Raw genomic sequence first — 18,758 nt, 5'->3', positions numbered from 1 at the left:
GTCTTGATCTCCTGACCTCGTGATCCGCTCGCCTTGGCCTCCCAAAGTGCTGGGATTACAGGCGTGAGCCACCACGCCCGGCCTCCCAAAGTCTTAAAAACAATTGCAGCAGGGACTTGAACAGATATTTGCACACTCATGTTTATAGGAACATTATTCACAATAGCCAAAAGATGGAAACAACCCAAGTGTCTTATCAACAGATGAACTGATAGGTAAAATGTGGTGTATATACACACAATGGAGTATTATTCAGCCCTCTTAAAAAGGGAAGACATTCTGATACATGCTTACAAGGATGAACCTTTAAGAATATGCTAAGATACAAAACAAATGTTGTAGGAGTCTACTCATAGGAGGTATTTAGAGTAGTCAAATTCTTTTTTTTTTTTTTTGAGACAGCGTTTTTGCTCTTGTTGCCCAGGCCAGAGTACAATGGCACGATCTTGGCTCACCGCAACCTCCCCCTCCCAGGTTCAAGCCATTCTCCTGCCTCAGCCTTCCCAAGTAGCTGGGATTACAGGCATGCGCCACCATGACCAGCTAATTTCGTATTTTTAGTAGAGATGGGGTTTCTCCATGTTGGTCAGGCTGGTCTTGAACTCCCGACCTCAGGTGATCTGCCCGCCTCAGCCTTCCAAAGTGCTGGGATTACAGGCGTGAGCCACCACACTCGGCCTAGAGTAATCAAATTCTTAATGACAGAAAGTAGAACAGCTGTCAGAGGTCAGAAGAGGGGATAATTGGGAGTTACTGTTTAATGGGTAGGGGTGTCCAATTGTGAATGATGAGAAAAGTTCTGGAGATCACGGTGATGATGGTTGCACAACAACATGAATGTATTTAATGCCACAGACTATACACTTAAAAATGGTTAAAATGGTAAATATTGTTATGTATATCTATATGCCACACACACAAAAAGTTTTAAATTGCCAAAGTTCCCAACCAGTAGATCTCCTGCTGTTGGCCAATCTGCAGGGTGGCAGGAGCTCCATTAACTCCTTGGGGAAAATATCAGAAGGCCACTGGGGATGACACTGGGACCCTCCCTCTTCCTAGTGACAAGGAGGTTTCTTCAGAAATAAAAAAAGCTACTCATTAATGATCCCACAAAAAGTTTGGGAACCACTGAACAGGATGAACATCTGCAAGGATTAATGCTCTTATTCTCATGATCTCTGGCCAGGCCCCACCAGGGGGCTAATTTGGTAGAAAATTTCATTCAACTCATTGGTTTTTGTTTGACTTTTTTTTTTTTTTTTTTCTCCAAACAGTAGGTATATAGACACAGAGTAACAGTTCAAAGATGCCGGTCATCTCCATGCACACCAGGTTCAGAGCAGTCTCCTATGCAGGGGACAGAGGGAAATCCGCTGGGGTGGGCCTTTGGGACCTTTGGCTGTGTGCCCAATGCTGCTCTACGGCCCAGCCACACATGGATATCTGCAGCACGTGGAGTTACCTTTAGTACCTGCCAGTCTGCTGGTGTGAACGGTGCCTCACTGTGAGTAAATGTCTCCCATATCCCCAGTGAGGCTGAGTCCTTCACCACACATTCACCAGCCAGTCTAGATTCCTTCCCTACATTTTTTTGTTCATACCCTTTGCCTATTTCCTCCTGGGCTATTCGTCTTTTTCTTTCTCGATCTGGAGAACTGAATTCCTCGTCTGGACTAATTCAGTATACTCTGTAGATCTCCCACCTCACAATAACCCAAGTCCATTTCTTTCTTTCTTTCTTTCTTTTTTTTTGAGATGGAGTCTTGTTCTTGTTGCCAGGCTGGAGTGCAATGGCGCGATCTCGGCTATGGGAGACATTTACTCACAGTGAGGCAAGGTTCACACCAGCAGACTGGCAGGTACTAAAGGTAACTCCACATGCTGCAGATATCCACGTGTGGCTGGGCTGTAGAGCAGCACTGGGAACACAGCCAAAGGTTCCAAGGGCCCACCCCAGCGGATTTCCCTCTGTGGTTGGTTATATTGGGAGGCTGGAGGAGGTGGGGTCTGATTTGCATAGGGCCCAGGGGATTGGTTTGACCAGGTGTGACATTCAAGTAGCCTGCAAAAAACCTAGCCCTCCCACCTTAGTCCTTTAATATGCAAATGTGAGCTGAGCTGCCATGATGTCCTGAACATGTGTGAGTTATCTGGAGGTGGTCATGACACTTGGCACAGGTGGTGACAAAGAGAAGAGGACAGGAACCGCCATGTTGGCCATGTTGGGTGGACCTAGTTTCTAATTGCTTTCATTTGCATATCAAAGCTTGCTGGCATGGCTCTTTAAGCCGCCTGTTCGGTTAGAAAAGAAATGGTTCAGGGGTTGCTTCTTATTACAGGAAAATTTCCACTGAGAACCTTTACTCCTTTTACTCCTTTCTAGTTGCCTAAAAATTATTTCTTTATAACTCTTATATTCATAATAGGCAGCTCATCTCCTTTCACAGAGAAGGAAGAGAAGCCTCAGCCTCTCAATTCCTTCCAGTCCCAGGAAGCCTGGTCCTAAGAGTACCACAGTAAATATCTCGCCCAATGGCACCACCACCACCTTGCCAAGCAGGCAGTAGGCACTGCCAGCAACAGCCCTGGGGGCCTTGGTACCACGCTCAAGGCTCCCCAGGCTCGCCTTCTGTGAAGAGAGATAAATTATTTTAAGGAAGCCAACAGAAAAGCTGTTGAAAACAAAAATGCTCCTTAATGACCATTAATTCTCAGCTTTCAGAGCATTAGGAGTGAGTCAATTGCCCCCAGAGAATAAACGGCTTCTTTTCCTGTTTACACAACCACTCTAATGTAAACACACTTTCAAAAGAAGGATGTGGAAGGGGGGTTGGGTGAGGCTGGCTGCAAAGTCCCAACTACAGTTCTTCAGCTACAGGGGACAGGATTCCACATGCATTGACCCAACACCTGGCCCTCAGGCACCGCCAGCCTAGAGGGAAGGAGATGAATTAGAACCTGGTGTGGCCACAAAACCTGGCAGTACAGAGTGGTCAGCTTTGCCTGGGGGAGTCCCCAGGGCCCCACAAAGGAGGGGTACCTATGCTAGACTTTGATAAATGAAGGGGAGTTCCAGATCCAAGAAAGGGAAGATGTTAGTTCAACTACCCAGTCAATACTAATGTGTAGTGCCTGTCATGCACCAGGGATTATTCTTGCCACTAAAGATGAAACAGGGGTGGGTGGAGAGTTGGGAAAAACAAACATAGGTACTATCTTCATGGAGCTCATGGTCTAATGAAGAGTGAGAGTACAAAGGTAACAAAAAATAGGAAAATGACATGAACTTCTGGGACACAGACACATGTTTTTTCCTGAAACCCCATCAACATGACAGGAAAGCAATGTTCATGCAAAGGCATATACGCACAAGGACCGGGCACTGAGGGAGGGAAAACAGGAAGGCAGAGAGATGCAGGCAAATCTCTCAGATCAGAGAAAACAGAGTCCGCTAGCAGTAGAGAAGGTCTCCTGCTTATCCAAAGCTAAGGACCCAGGGGCACCAGGTACCTCTGAAGGTGGGGAAGCAGGGAAGGATGATAAACAAGGACTGGTCAAAGGTCTATTTAAGAAGCAGTTAAGGGCCGGGTGCAATGGCTCACGCCTGTAATCCCAGCACTGTGGGAGGCCAAGGTGGGAGGATTACTTGGGCCCAGGAATTTGAGACCTGCCTGGGCAACACAGTGAGATCTCATCTTTACAAAAAAAAAAAAAAAAATTTCAAGAAAATTAGCCAGGTGTGGTGGCATGCATCTATGGTCCCAGCTACTCGGGAGGCTGAGACAGGAGGATTGCTTGATCCTGGGAGGTCGAGGCTGCAGTGAGCTGTGATTGCACCACTGTACTGCAGCCTCAGTAATAGAGTAAGACCATGTATCAAAAAAAAAAAAAAAAAAATTGGAGGAAATACACAACAAAATTAGGATACTAGTTCAGGGTTCCCATATCCTAATAGTAGGACTGTCTAGAAAGAGAAAAAAGAGGAGAAAATAATGAATGAATGAAATAATGCAAGAAAATTTCCTAGAGCGTCAGAATCCAAGTTTCTAGACTAAAAGAACCCACTAAGTGCCAAGAGTGGATTAAAATAGATATGCACAATGGAGTATCATTATGAAATTGTACAGTAGTGGTGAAAAAGAGAAACTCCTCCAGTCTTCCAGAGAAAAACAAATCATAGACAATGGGTCACAAATTAAAATGGCTGTGGATTACTCAACAATGCCCCAAAACTAGAAGACAATGGAACAATGTGTGTTCAAACTTTTGAAGGAAAATGATTTCTAACCTAAAATTTGATGCTTAACCAAACTATCAAGAAAATTGTAGAAGGAACATATTTTCAGATGGGCAAGGCCTCAAAAAGTTTACCTCTGATGTGTTCTTCCTCAGGGAACTACTGGTTCTGAGAGTCCCTAGCTAAATGGGGGCTCCAGTACCAGAGCAGCTGGCAACCCAGCAGTAACAGGAAATGAAGGGAGCTGGACGTGGTCTCTACAGTGTGCCTTTCACAGCATACATCTTGTACATGGTGGACAGCCTAATGCCTGTCTGTCCAACCCGTGACCGGGGGTCCCTCATACGTGAAACTTGTTTATACTGGTAGATGCTGTGTGGCTCTTGCCTGACCTGTCCCTGCCTGACTACCACTCTGGCACTAGGAGTCCAACTTTGTGTCTCCCCCGGTATCCCAGGGAAAACCCAGCCCGGGGCAGCCCCTGGTTCTTCTCATGGAAGGTGCAAATTCAACACACCATCGCAATAGGAAACAAGTTTGAAGATTTTTACTTACAGATCCTAGGCAAGGAGAGTGCCATGAGTCAGAAGGGCAGTCCTCTGTCCCCAGGTCAGATGAGGCAGAAATGAAGAGTCAGAGAGAGTGTGGGCCAACTAGCAGTACACATAATGACTAAGATGTGGTCACCTTAAGTTAATGGCCAAATGCCTGGATGGTCCATTTAAAGGAAGCAGCAGGAAAGTGGACAGCCCAGGTGGCTGGCGGGAGAGAGGTCTCTTAAGTTCTTACCTCTGGCCACTTGGCTTGAGCCATTTAGGTGTGGCATAGAACTGGAAACTGTGTCCAGGGTGACTGAGCCCTGCCTCTGGTATGACAGAGTTAAACTTGTATTCAACATGAATGCTGAGGCAACATAAATCTATAAGGATCTACTACACTACACTACTAAAATGAGGGCATAAACCAAGAAAGAGGAAGCTGTGCGAACAGAGAAACACAAGAGCAAGGCAAAGGGATTCCCCAGAGTGATGGTGAGGGGGGATCCCAGGACAACTGTGTGGCCAGCAGAGGGGGCACCTGATTCAGCCCACAGCAGTCACAAGGCTCCGGGGCAGATTCCTTGGAGGAGATGAAACTGATAGACTGATGCGTCTAAAACACATTAAGGAGATTTAGGAATTGATAGAAAGTTTGGGGTTGAATGTGTGGCAAGTAGAAAACGAAGCAAACTCTAGGGAAAACAGAAAATAATTCAGGAAAAGAAATCAAAGTTCAGCCTGAGCAACATAGTGAGATCTCCATCTCTACAAAGTTTTGTTTGTTTTGTTTTGTTTTTCAATTAGCTGGGCATGATGGTGTGCACCTGTGGTCCCAACTACTTGGGAGGCTGAGGTAGGAGGATTGCTTGAGCCTGGGGTCAAGGCTGCAGTGAGCTATGACTGCACCACTGCACTCCAAGCCTGGGTGACAGAGTAAGACCTTGTCTTAAAAAAAAAGAAAAAGGAATCCAAGTTGACAAAACAGCTGGGGGGATAGAAGAACAAGGACACATGTATGTTGAAAGGCCAGGAGGAGGCAGGAAAGGGCTAACACTGACGTCTTCCATAGGGGGAAGTCAATAGGTGATGCAAAACTAAAAAATTAGGAAGTAGCAACACTAACAAAGGTAAATTCCAAAGGAACTAGCTCAGTATTGATGCTGGGGATAACAGCTATTTTTTGGTAACAGACCTTGTAGACCCACCTGACTCTAAACCACGAGCATGTATAACTCTGATAAAAATAAAAACCACAAAAGTACATGGTGCAAAAAATGTTCAGATAGGGGGGCTGGCTCTGGGCTGAGATCTGAAGGTAAAGAAGTCCTGGTTAGGAGGGCACAGGAGACCAGCCAGAGGGAATTACAAAAGTCAGGGGTGGGCTGCCAGAGGCTTGGACCAGGTGGTGGTAGAGAGATGGGGAGGAGTGAATGGATTCAGAACGATGTGGGAAAACTGATGGGCTCAGACAACAGCCTGGTGCGTAACAGTAGGAAGGCCGGGGTTCCTGGTGCTGTGGACAGAAACCTTTCCATGGATGAGAAAACAAAGGAGATTCTTTAAAAGTCAGGCAGCAGACACTCTTGGCAACATGGAGAGAATACACAATTGTTTGAAGGCAGCAGAGAAAGCACCATAAAAAAGACTCACTCCATGCTTCCTGGAAACAGATGATGTTGACTCCACACATTGCAGCCACCTCTACGATAGCCTTTATGCGTCTATGAAGGGCAGAGACCTGAGAATTTAAAAAGGATTAGAATCCATTTAGTTCTATTGGTAAGGCAATTTTTAGGATCTCATCCTAATGCATATGGAACAATCAGTGCCCACCTGGGCAGGTATGAGGAGTAGGGTGGGGAGGTTCTATATTTGGTTATCTCCTGATGTCCAAAATCTGCATGAAAAGCTGGAGGTGCAGAGGCTCTGGGGTCACAGACACTTTGACACTGCCTCAGTTTCCTCATCTGGTAATGGGGAGACTGCCACCTGACCTGTGGGGTTGCTGAGAGGCAGGGATGAGGATGGTGCTGCTTCTGGTTCAGGACCCACGCTCACACCATCTCCCAGGTCAACCATCCCCTTGGCCCGGGACTCCGCTCTCCACTGTCCTGCCTTCAGAGGCAAGCCTTGTCCTGCACTTATCCTACTTGTTCTACTTATCCTGTGTGTATCCTATCATGGAATGCCTCACCTCTCTAGCTCTTTTAAATCCCTGTGCTTTGGTGTGTGCTGTGCCCTGGGCCAGGAATGTACTTCCCTCCTCCCACCTAATCTTCCTGGAGGTGTTATCAATGTCACGTGTCGCCCCTCTGTGGGCCTCTGCAGACTCTCACAGTTGTGGGCCAAGTGTCAAGGTAACTCGGCATCCCCTGGCCTTCGGGAGCCATCGTGTGCCACTGCTTTCATTGTGTGCCACTCTTCCTCTGGTGTCTTGTCACTCCCAGGACCCCACAGGTTCCTTAGGGTTAGGAAGAAAGCAACCTCATCGTCTACTTGTCCTTGGCACAATGCCTGGCTCCCAGGAGACATTCAAAAGTGTTTGTTCAAAGACAGACCAAAGGAACCAGGCTGAAAACCCAGAGTGCACAAACTCTTTTCAAGGCCTATAGTCTCCTCCTTTGAGAGGCTGTGTACCCCACGGCTTTCTGGATATTTGCTGACAGCATCAGCCCCACAAATACACATTTGCTTGGCATTAGCAAAGCTTTTTGCTAACTGTGTGGGTGAAAAAAACATAGCTGGTCCTACGACTTGACAGTCTGGGATGATAGAGGGGACATATCCACAAAACAAGAATCCAGACACAAAAAGTGAGGGAACTGAGAACCAGACATCTGTGAATCCAACAAAAGCAAAAGAAGGACCAATGTGAATCATGATGCAGAACCAAACCTGGAATCCAAGAGACCTTAGGTTTCTCCAGAATCCCTAAGAATCCTCAAACACCCTGTATCCTGAGGAAACCTGTACAGGGAAATCCCTGAAAGTTTGAGCAGCTGGAGGAATGCTGTGGAGAAGTGTATAAAACAAACCACCTGTGCCTATGACAATATGTTTTTTTAGGGAGATACAAGATGCTGTCACCTTTATTTACGAACTCTGAGGTCATAAGCAAATGCCTATCTATTCCTGTAAGCCTGCAGGTACCACAGCTGACAGACTTCTGGGTATAGCGAGTCCCCGCCCTGAGGATTAAGGCAGAAGAACACATGGACAGACGGTCCTGATCAGTGTGTGCTGGCTGGCTGCCTCTTGGCAGGCAGCTGAGAGGCAGCGTCCCGTGGAGAGCACGAGCAGGCCAAAAGGGCACCCTCCTGGTTGGCAAATGGAGCTTCAGATCAATAGCTGGAGAGAAGTGGAAAGATCAGAGAGGAGGAGAGAGAGACAGAATAAGAACAAGAAGGCAGAAGAGCCAGAGATGCAGGCTGGAGGGCTGTGGGGAGGCCAGGGCAGGAGCGTCTCTGCTACTGCTCAAGGGATCCAAGCCTGCAGACCTGGAGTATGTGGCCAGCCAGGGTCTGCGGATATGCTCCAAAGGGCGAGCCACAACCCCGTTTGTGTATTTATTATGGTCAAAAGAGTCTGTACCTGTTCTGCCACAGGTGCATCTGCGGGGAGGGGGGTTCTGTTCTGAACCAGCCCCACATGCACGATGCGGGGTCGTCTCAGCTGCTCCTTCGCCGCTTCAAAGGCATATCCCTGCAGTTCAAAGTCTTCTCTAGAGGCGGCTTCGAAAGCTTCCCTGGGCAGATCAAGCTTCCTAGATGGGCAGGAAAGAAGAGGGAAGGTGATTTTGATGCAGTCTGCTCCACTTAAAATCCCTCTCCCATTTCCTGTAGTATTTATCAGTCAAAGAGGTGAGGATGTCCTGGCTAGAAGGTGATCAGTGCCAGGGCCCAAGGGAGCTGGGGAGCAGGGGGGTCCAGCCATGACCGAACACTACACTGAACCTGGACTTTACCTGCAGTTGGCAGGGAGGCCTCAGCAGAGAGGCAGCACAGTTAGGCCTGGCAACGGGGAAGCCAGTCAAGAGGTTGGTGTTTTAGACTTGCTGAAATCCGGGTAGGAATTAAAGTCCTGGTAGTCAGCACAGAAAGGAGGGAATAGATTCTCAAAAGTGTTTCTGAACCAAAATCAGGGCTATGCCGAGCCTAGAGTGTGAGGCAGGTTGTGGGAGCAGAGAAGGGCTTGGAAAATGAGGCTCAGGAGACAGGCTGGTTGGAGAGGCCATGACCTGGGACCATATGGATGACCTTGTGCTGAATAAAGACCCTGGCCACTCTGTCCTGCTGCTTCTGCTGGGGGAGGCCAGTTCCACACCGGTGTTGGGTGGGCTTGGTGGGGCCCAGGTGTTCAGATGGAAGCCCTAAATGCTCATCCACATTTGTAGTTTATTAACAAAGGCTAGAGAATTAGTTATAAAACACTTCACTGAAGTGACCATTGGCCGAACAGCAAATAACTCCTGATGCCTGTTGCACACCCAGAGGTGAAACCCATAGAGGCATGTGATGGGACATGGCCCCTGACCGGGAAGAGCTTACCATCTAAGGGCAAGATGATTATGAAATACCCAGAAAACACATCAAAAAATAACCTGACAGCCATTATCTAATAATAATATTTCTCTCCTACTTTAAATCACTTTCTTAGAGACATTTCTTTCAAAATCACAGCCCTGTCAGCCCAAGCCCCCTGTCGCCGCCCCCTGCCAGGCACTTTCCATGTGATGGCCCTGACAGCTCTGAGTTCGGTTCCGCCCCTGACAATCAGCCTGCTTTTCAAGTAGTCAAGGTTCCCTTCACTCCAGCAGGTTAGAAATAGCAGCAGTGCCCACACCGTGCCTCTCCTTGCTGTGACTGCCTTAGACAGCCCTCCCACCCTCCAGCAGAAGGGCGCTCCTGCAGGCCTCAGCCTCAGGGCAAATCCCCTGTGGTGGACATAATCACGTAACTTTCCAGGATGTGTGTGTGGGTAGACACCCGGAGAAAAAGGAGCAAGGTTTATGTGTCTATTTCCTCGAAGGCCTGTGGGCCTGGGAGCCAGACAGCCCTTTGAGAGTGTCCTGGTGAACTCTGCCTGGCCTCTCAGCCTGTAGTCTCACAGCAGGAAGATGACAGGTGAAGAGCTCGTCTTGGGTGTGGAAACATGGCTATAACCATCACCTAGCTGAAGTCTCTCTCCCCATCTTCCCACCATGCATAACCTCCATTACCTACCCTTCTTCCCCCAAGTGGTGTCTCCGCCTGGCCAGCCCCGAGGCTGCCCACCTCCTCATCCCCATCTCCCTGCGAGCTCATTCTAAGCCAAGGTGATACAGGAGAGGCCGCTCCACCCTCCAGGACAGCCACCTTTGGGGCTCTACCTCTTCCCAGCCACTCCTGTCTACTATCTGGGCACCACCTGTTAGGCCTCTCTGCCCTTTCATTATCCAAGACAGTCCATCACCACATCCTACACAGCTTCATCTGGAGAACCTAACCAACTCTCAAGCCATACCTTGTGCAGACGCAGTCAATGATGTGCTGTGTCCACCGAAAGGCCTGGTACAGGAGATGCAGTGGACCACTGGGATGGACTGAATACTTATGTCTGCCCCAAAGCCATATGTTGAAATCCTAATCTCCAATGTGATAGGGTTCTTTGGGAGGTGATTAGGTCATGAGGGTAGAGTCCTCATGAATGGGATTAGTGCTCTTTTAAAAGACCCCCTAAGAGGGGGTGCTTGCTTCCTGTACCATGTAAGCACACAGTGAGAAGGCACCATCTACGAACCAGGAAGTGGGTCCTCACCAGACACCAGATCTGCTGTGGCACCTTGATCTTGGATTTCACAGCATTCAGAACCGTGAGGAATAAATTTACGTGGTTTAAGACGGGGAGAGAGACCGCAGCCAGGTGTTGGTTACAGCCAGGTTTGCACACTCAGACAAGAGCTCTCCCACCTGACATCTTCCTGATGTGAGACCACAGGCTGAGGACAGGGCTCACTAGGACATTCCCAAAACGCCATCCAGCTACCAGGCCCACAGGCCTTTGGGGAAACAGACACACAGACCCTTCTCCTTTTTCTCCCTGTGATTGCCCACAAGTACTGGGAAGCCTGTGGTATTTTGTTATAGCAGCTCAAAAGTACTAAAACAAGCATCAATCAATCAGCCACTGCCCCGGAGGACAAGACCAGCAAATGAGTCACAACCTCACAGATGGCCTTATGCTGCCACTGCCCGCCCTGGTCCCTATAGTTGGCTTTCAGACCCTCTATCCCTTACCCTGCTACTGAGGCCTCCTCGCATCAGGGCTTTCTTTCAAACTTCAAGGAGTAAACCCCATCACTTCCCATCCTAGCCCCACCATGCCCTTCAGGGCCCCCACCTCTCCCACCCAGGGTCAGGCAGATCTCGCCAGAGGACAGACACCAAGTTCCTGCCTCTGCAGCAACCTCTCAATTCTGGAACTTCATCTTTCTACCTCTGATGGCTCTTTACCATCAGTGCTTTAAATAATTAAACTAGAGCTCTTTTACAAAAGAAACACGTGCTCATGGTGGGGGTGAATCAAACAGTGGGAAAAGGTATAAAATAAAAAATAAATTCCCCTTTCTATCCCACCCCTAGTCCCAAAACTCAGAGGCAACCCTTCTTAACAATGTTTTATGTTTCTTTCCTATTTTCCTATGTGTATGCATTACAAATACAATGGCATCATTCCGTACTTTCTGTTCTTCAACTTGCCTTTTTCACTTAATACACATAGCTTGGACATCTTTCCTCACTAGTACCTATAGACCTCCACATCCATCACTGAAGCTGTTAAAGAGTCTCTCCCACTGAACAACAGAAGGGGACTGGGGAGGGAGAGAAGGAGAGGAAGAAAGAGAAACAGGGACAGTGCTCCACACATGTCCACATGTTTACTCACTTGCTCTCTCTCCCTGCTGCCTAGGGAGCTTCCACACATGCTTCCCCGTCAGCTCAGGTCTCACCTCCTGGCCCCATCTCAGGAACTGCCACCAGCCTTATCATGGCTAAATCCAGCAGACTTCCTGCTGTCCTCACCCGCTAGACATTTCTGAGCCATCTGATGCTTCTTTCCCTGTCTTGCCCCACAGTCCTCACCTCCAGAATCTCCCACAAAGTATCTTTCTCTGACTCCTTGAATATCCGGGTTTTCCAGCATTCTCTCCAGTGCCCTCTTTTGTATCTGCTCCTCCTCCACCTGGAATGACCATTTCCAGGGCAGCTCAACAAGCCCAGCCTCTCCCACCTGAGGCCCATCTCCACATAGCGAATAGCCCCTGGGTTATTTCCACCTGCACACCCTGAAGCTACTGTAGCAGGTTGAGCTGTGTCTCCATCCTGACACCTGGAACCTGTCATTGTGATTTTATTTGGAAAAAGGGTCTTCCCAGACGTAATTAAGATCAAGATCTCAAGATCATCCTGGATTATCCAAGTAAGCTCCAAATTCAAAGACGTGTATGTGTTTGAGACAGGGCCTTGATCTGACTCCCAGGCTGGAGTGCAGAGGAGAGATCTTAGCTCACTGCAGCCTCAACCTCCCAGACTCAAGTGATCCTCCCGCCTCAGCCTGCCGTGTAGCTAGGACTACAGGTGCATGCTACCATGCCTGGCTATGTTTTTCTTAACATTTTATAGAGATGGGGTCTCACCATGTTGCTCAGGCTGGTCTCAAACTCCTGAGTTCAAGCAGTCCTCCAGCCCTGGCCTCCCAAAGTGCTGACATTACAGGTGTGAACCACTGCACCCTCCTCAAAGACAAGAGACACCACAAGAGAGATACAGGGACAACAGGAGAAGGCCAAGAAAGAGGCAGACTGGCTGTCACAACCTAAGGAAAGTCAGGAGCCACCTGAGGCTAGAAAAGACAAGGGAGGATTCTCCCCTAGGATCTTTGGAGGGAACACGGCCCTGCTGACACCTTGGTCTTATACTTGTGGTCTTCAGAACTGTGAGAATAAGTTTCTGTTGTTTCAAGCCACCCAGTTTGTGATAAATTGTTACAGCAGCCCTAGGAACTAAACAACACTCAAACACAACCTGTCCAAAGATGCTCCTCATCACATGCGTCGACTGGCCATCTGAGAGTCCAAGCCAGAAGCCGGCAAGATCCTCACTGCCACAGCTGTTATCCTCATTGGCTCACTGTCCACTGACCTCCCTGAAACCTCTGGAAGCCTTCTGTCTCTCCACTCCCAGGTACTCTGTTCACATCAGGCCTCTCATCTTCCACCTACTTTTTTCCAAGCTAGTCTTTTTTCCTTTCCTTAAATTTCAGCTTATCCAGTCGTTATTCCATGTCATTCTTCGCTCAGCCACCAGGTCAAACTCTTCAAAGGCTCTGCCATTATCGGGACACAGTTCTGCTGCCTCAGAGACCCTAAGAGCTACCTGCCACTCCTGCCTCCTCTCTCAGGTCTTCCTCAGGAGAGCACTCAATGACTAACCCTCTCACAAACACAGTCTCTAAATGGGCATGTCCCCTGGTATCTGGGGACATGTACCCTTCCTGTCTCCCCTAGGATGTAGCTCAGGCATGATGCTTCTGGGAAGCCTTCCTGATGTCCCTCCAACCCCAAACACACAAACTCTCTCAAGCTCTCCCTGCCTCCTCCTCACAGTGTAAGGCAACCATCAAAAGATGGAAAGCCCTCAAGGGCAGGAACCATGACTTATCCCAGTGCCAGTGGCCAAGACTAAGTGCTCAATGAATGCTTGCTGACTGAATGACTGCTTCTTGGTTCTGGTTGTCTTAAAATGGAAAGTCGATGTTCTCTGGGGATTTCATCGGCCACAGGCAAAGGCCCACTTGGCTAATTCACTGAGCAAACATTTACTAAGCATTGTAAGTGGGCGAAGAGGTGGTCTTGTGTGGAGCACATTGGGAGTCAGATCCGAGGGGCTTAAGGGCTTCAGGTCCACCGGACCTTCACAGAGGTAGCTATGTCCAAATCAGACTTAGAGGAGTTTATAGGAATTTAAGTGGGATTAGAGCTTTTAAATGAGCCGTAATTTTTTTATCTTCAGTTCGAAATGCCATTCATGGCCAAATCCCACACATTAGCAAGGACAGAGTAAGTACAAAGGTTTATACCTTAGGGATAAAAGCTGAAAGGGCTACATGCTGAGTAGAACAGAGCAAGAAAAGGGGGTAGGAAAAGGAGCCACTTAGTTATTGTGAGCCCCAGGATGAAGCCTGGCAGTGATTGGTCAAGAGAGACAGCTGTCTCCCATTTCACCAGCCATTATCATCATCCCTCCTGCTCTGGAGTGACCCAAATGCTTAGATAAAATCCCTCTTGCATGTGCTGACCTCAGTCCTTCTCCAGAATGTGCCCCAGCCAATCACCTTTATGGGAAACTGACTTATCTTCTCCTAAGACTCTTCCCCTTTATCTCTCCCTGGCACCCACATGCTGTCTTTTTTACCAGGAAGACATGCCCACCCGACTCTTAGAATAAACTAATTCCCATCCCTAGAAGCATAAGACACCTCTTGCTTTATTTAAGACATTTTCCTTAGGAGTCTCAAATCTAAGACACTTCTCAAGGACTAGTCTTTACAGATGCAGTGGAAATAGGAGCATGAGTGTATTCACTGGGAGGGGCCTTAAAGGTCACCCAGCCCTTTGGATATGAAGAGCCCTTTCTGACAAAGTTCTCTACTACCTCACTCCCAAAAAGCAGCTGTTCTAACTTCATCATCCACTAGCTGTGAAAACACCCTTGGATCTGAGGTCTAGCCTCCCTGCAGTAACTCCATAGCAGCTGTGGCTGGGAACCACCGATCCAATCAACACCTTCAGTTACCAGTAAACTGCTCTGGTTCCTGCTGCAGGGTCACTGCCACAAGGTCATGGAGCCCGCAGACTGGCTGGACTTGGGGAGATAGGGAGCTCACAAATGAGCAAGGAAGTGGAAGGAGAGTTAGTCAGGGGCTGCATGCAGTCAGAGTTTGGATTTCATCCTAAGAGCCCAGGAAATTCCTTACAGAGTTTTATGCACAAAGGAACAACAGGATACGATTTTTTTTTTTTTTTTTTTGACGGAGTCTCACCCTGTCGCCCAGGCTGAAGTGCAGTGGTGCGATCTGGGCTCACTGCAACCTCCGCCTCCTGGGTTCAAGCGATTCTCCTGCCTCAGCCTCCCGAATAGCTGGGACTACAGGCACCCGACACCATGCCCAGCTAATTTTTGTATTTTTAGTAGAGACAGGGTTTCACCATATTGGCCAGGCTGATCTCGAACTCTGGACTTTGTGATCCACCCGCCTCTGCCTCCCAAAGTACTGGGATTATAGGCATGAGCCACCGCGCCAGGCCAACAGGATATGATTTACATATTAAAGGGATCCTCTGGTTGCTGCAGGTAAGAAATGCACTGAAGAGAAACAAGAGTGGAAGGGGAAGTATCTTTCTCTTTTCTTTTTTTCTTCTTTTTTCTTTTTTGAGACAGAGTCTCACTCTGTCACCCAAGCTGGAGTGCAGTGGCAGTGATCTCTGCTCACCACAAGCTCTGCCTCCCGGGTTCAAGCCATTCTCCTGCCTCAGCCTCCCAAGTAGCTGGGACTACAGGCGCCCGCCACCTCGCCCGGCTAGTATTTTGTATGTTTAGTAGAGACGGGGTTTCACCGCGTTAGCCAGGATGGTCTCGATCTCCTGACCTTGTGATCCGCCCGCCTCAGCCTCCCAAAGTGCTGGGATTACAGGCGTGAGCCACTGAGCCCGGCCGGAAAGTATCTTTTTCAGCTTTGTGGACACAGTGTCCAGCAGTACACAGCCCTCAAAGTCCTGGTGATGCACACAGCTTGCAGGGAGTGGAAAAACTAGCGCCCATAGCTTGCCAGTGGGAAACGTTCCCTCGCCAACTAAATGCAGACAGCCTCTATTTCCAAGAGTCAGCCAGAGGTCAGGTCACAGCAGGAAGGATGGTCTGGGCCGGACAATCAGTACACCTGCTGGGTGCTCTGGTTGGAGACAGTGATCCAGCCAGACACCCAGAAGACAAGCCCGGCTCCATGGAGGAGGGTTGGGATGGCCACAGAGAAAGCCCTGGAGAGTAAAATCCCGTCCTTTTCCTTCCAGTTCCGGGCAACGTGGGGGAGAAGAGATTTGTAAAGGTCACGCCAGGATTCTGCAACCCCCAAGGACCCCAGGGTTGTCCCATCAAGACCTACTATGGTCTCTACCCGCCAACTCAGGACTTCTCACTGCCTCCCCTGAGCCCTTCAGACCCTGAGGCCCTCCCTGCCTGCTCCCCGAGACCCCCACTCTGTGGCCCCAAGATCCCATAAGTTAGCCTCTGGGCTGCGGACCTGAGCTCCTTGCCATAGAGAACGCGCTTCACCTCCTGCAAGTCGGGGAGCGGTAGGTGCTTCTCCAAGCATTCCTCCAGCGACTTCCACTCAGCGCCCGCCATGGCCATGGTCCGCCAGGCCTTGTGTCCCCGCACGAACTGCCTGCCCTTTGCCCGCAGTGGGAGGAGGTGCCCAAGCCTGCTCAGGCGCTCTGGCCTTTATCTCTTACTCTTGCTCCGGGGACAGCTCACGTAGGGACACGCCCCTTCCTCGCGCAGCCAGTCTGCCCTCCAGGGCTTCGCGAGTGGGACCGCCCCCGGCCTTTAGCGCTCCTTCGGCACGTGCCAAGACACGTTCCTCTTGCCGCTTCCGCAGCACACCGCCAATCAGCGCTCCAGGGCCTCGCGTGGGTAGGGGGAGGAGGGATTCCCCCTTGCCCTTTGCCCTTTGCCCCTTGCCCTCTGCCCTTTGCCCTTCGCCTCTCCTTTGGCACGCGATGAGACACGCCCCTCCACAGGCGGGACTGCGGTGTCCCCTCCCGCCTCCCTCAGGGGCCCTCGCGCGGGTGCCTCCGGGTTCCACCCCTCACCTCCCCCTTGGTGTCGCGGCCGGACCCTGGAGAGGTCTTGAGGGAAGCCTGGGCGCGGCTTCGGGGGGCTGCGGCGCGGGTCTGAGGTAAATGGTTGCAGCAGCAACAGCCAGGCAGGTCCCCTCCGGACCGCGACCTCCAGTCCGAAGCACAGGGCAGCCGGCCGGGCCAGCCTCCCGCACAGGACTACGGAGGAAGGTACCGGAGAGTTTCAGTGTCCCATGGGGACGCGGCGGCTGCACTTCTGTGCGCTCCGGAGCCTTTATGTCTGGGGAGTTTTAACCCCCGAGGGGCCAGGCTCGGAGTCCAGGCCACTACCTGGGCTGTGCGTTTCCACCCCTGGCTTTGGGGCCGCGTTGGAACCGAAGGTAGCTGCTTGCCTGCCGTTACATGCACCTCGGTGGAGCTAATACTGTAAAATGCGGGGTCCCCGGGCAAGGGCGCGCCCCCTGCACCCTAGGACCCCCTTTCAGCCCTGCCCTCTGCCGTGTGTGTGCGCGCGCAAATATGGGCACTTTCCTGGGGTAGGGTGCGCTTTAGACTGTCACTGAGATGGTAGGAGTGAGAGCCCCGTTTGCTATTACCAAAGAAGTGTCCTCTTTGGGGTCCTGTTGAGAGTTAGGGCAGTAAGGTCCGCTTACCTCGGTGGGCAGCCAGGTGAAGGAACCGGTCCGTAGAAATCCTATTTAGCCACTTGTAAACCTTGTGACCCCCAGGAAAGTTATTTAGTCACTGGAGGCTTCTGTTGCTTTATCTGTAAAATAGGAATGCAAAGATTACGCTGCGGGGTTGTTTAAAAGTCAGAAAAGGCCAGCACGGTGGCTCATGCCTGTAATCGCAACACTTTAGGAGGCCAAGAAAGGAGTATTGTTTGAGGCCAGGAACTCCACACCAGCCTGGGTAACGCAGCAAGACCCTGTATTTACAAAATAATTTTTTAAAAATTAGCCTATCATGGTGGTGTGCACCTGTTTCTTGGGAGGCTGAGGTGAGAGGATCACTTGAGCCCAGCACTTCAAGGCTCCCTAGCTGTGATCTTACCACTGCACTTCAGCCTGGGCAACACAGTGAGACCCAATCTCAAAGAAAATAGGCAAGTAAGATGAGCACAAAGGGAGCTAATTTATATCTAGAATCAACTACTAACATTAAAAATAAGTGCTGTAAGGCCGGGTGCGGTGGCTCACGCCTGTAATCCCAGCACTTTGGGAAGCTGAGGTGGGTGGATCATGAGGTCAGGAGTTCAAGACCAGCCTGGCCAAGATGGTGACACCCTGTCTCTATTAAAAATACAAAATATATAAATAAATAAATAATTAGCTGGGTGCGGTGGCAGGCGCCTGTAATCCCAGCTACTCGGGAGACTGAGGCAGGAGAATCACTTGAACACAGAGGGCAGAGGTTGCAGTGAGCCAAGATCGTGCCACTGCACTCCAGCCTGGGTGACAGAGTGAGACTCCGTCTCCAGAAACAAGCAAACAAACAAAAAAGGTGCTGTAGGGCCACATACAATACTTCAGGTATTTTGTTTAGGCTACTAATTCAAAAGTTTTGTTCCTTGTTTTGATAAATGTTAACTGACAGTTTCTAGTGTCTGATGGAGCTGCCTTTTCAAGAATGCAAACTCTGAGGACTTTCTATGTGTGAGGCACTGCCAAGAGAGCCATATAAAGACAGATAAGACCTAGTACTTTTTCTCTGTGATTTAAAGTAAAGACGACTGGCACGGTGGCTCACACCTATAATCCCAGCACTTGGGGAGGCCAAGGTGGGCAGATCACCTGAGGTCAGGAGTTCGAGACCAGCCTGACCAACATGGTAAAACCCTGTCTGTACTAAAAATACAAAAATTAGCCAGGCATGGTGGCGCATGCCTGTAATCCCAGCTACTCGGGAGGCTGAGGCAGGAGAATCACTTGAACCCAGGAGGTGGAGGTTGCAGTGAGCTGAGATCGCGCCATTGTACTCCAACCTGGGCAGGAAGAGCAAAACTCTGTCTCAAAAAAAAAAGTAAGAACAAACTTGTAAATACAGCAGATTGAAATAATTTGAGATGAAAAAGATACAATAT

The 18,758-nt window shown here is 49.6% G+C and overlaps 1 protein-coding gene and 1 long non-coding RNA gene across 4 annotated transcripts in view; one reads left to right on the top strand and one right to left on the bottom strand.

The window, feature by feature from the left end:
- The window catches only part of UPB1 (ureidopropionase, beta), a 46,122-nt gene extending 29,540 nt beyond the window's left edge, over positions 1-16,582 (bottom strand). For both annotated transcript variants that reach the window (XM_011925942.1, XM_011925940.1), the window contains exons 1-3: positions 16,117-16,582; positions 8,371-8,542; positions 6,430-6,517 (exon numbers count right to left, since the gene is read on the bottom strand). In XM_011925942.1, the coding sequence (XP_011781332.1) occupies positions 6,430-6,517; positions 8,371-8,542; positions 16,117-16,226 (370 nt within the window). In that variant the 5' untranslated portion in view covers positions 16,227-16,582. The remainder of the gene's footprint in view (positions 1-6,429; positions 6,518-8,370; positions 8,543-16,116) is intronic.
- Positions 16,583-16,778: 196 nt separating this feature from the next.
- The window catches only part of LOC105500435, a 66,471-nt gene continuing 64,491 nt past the window's right edge, over positions 16,779-18,758 (top strand). For both annotated transcript variants that reach the window (XR_001000027.1, XR_001000028.1), the window contains exon 1: positions 16,779-16,885. This is a non-coding gene — a long non-coding RNA (uncharacterized LOC105500435). The remainder of the gene's footprint in view (positions 16,886-18,758) is intronic.

Source organism: Colobus angolensis, unplaced genomic scaffold (genome assembly GCF_000951035.1).
Source record: "Colobus angolensis palliatus isolate OR3802 unplaced genomic scaffold, Cang.pa_1.0 Scaffold663, whole genome shotgun sequence".
NCBI classification, from domain to species: Eukaryota; Metazoa; Chordata; class Mammalia; order Primates; family Cercopithecidae; genus Colobus; species Colobus angolensis.
The sequence above is the reverse complement of the archived record's forward strand: the minus strand, read 5'-3'. Positions and strand labels throughout refer to the sequence as shown.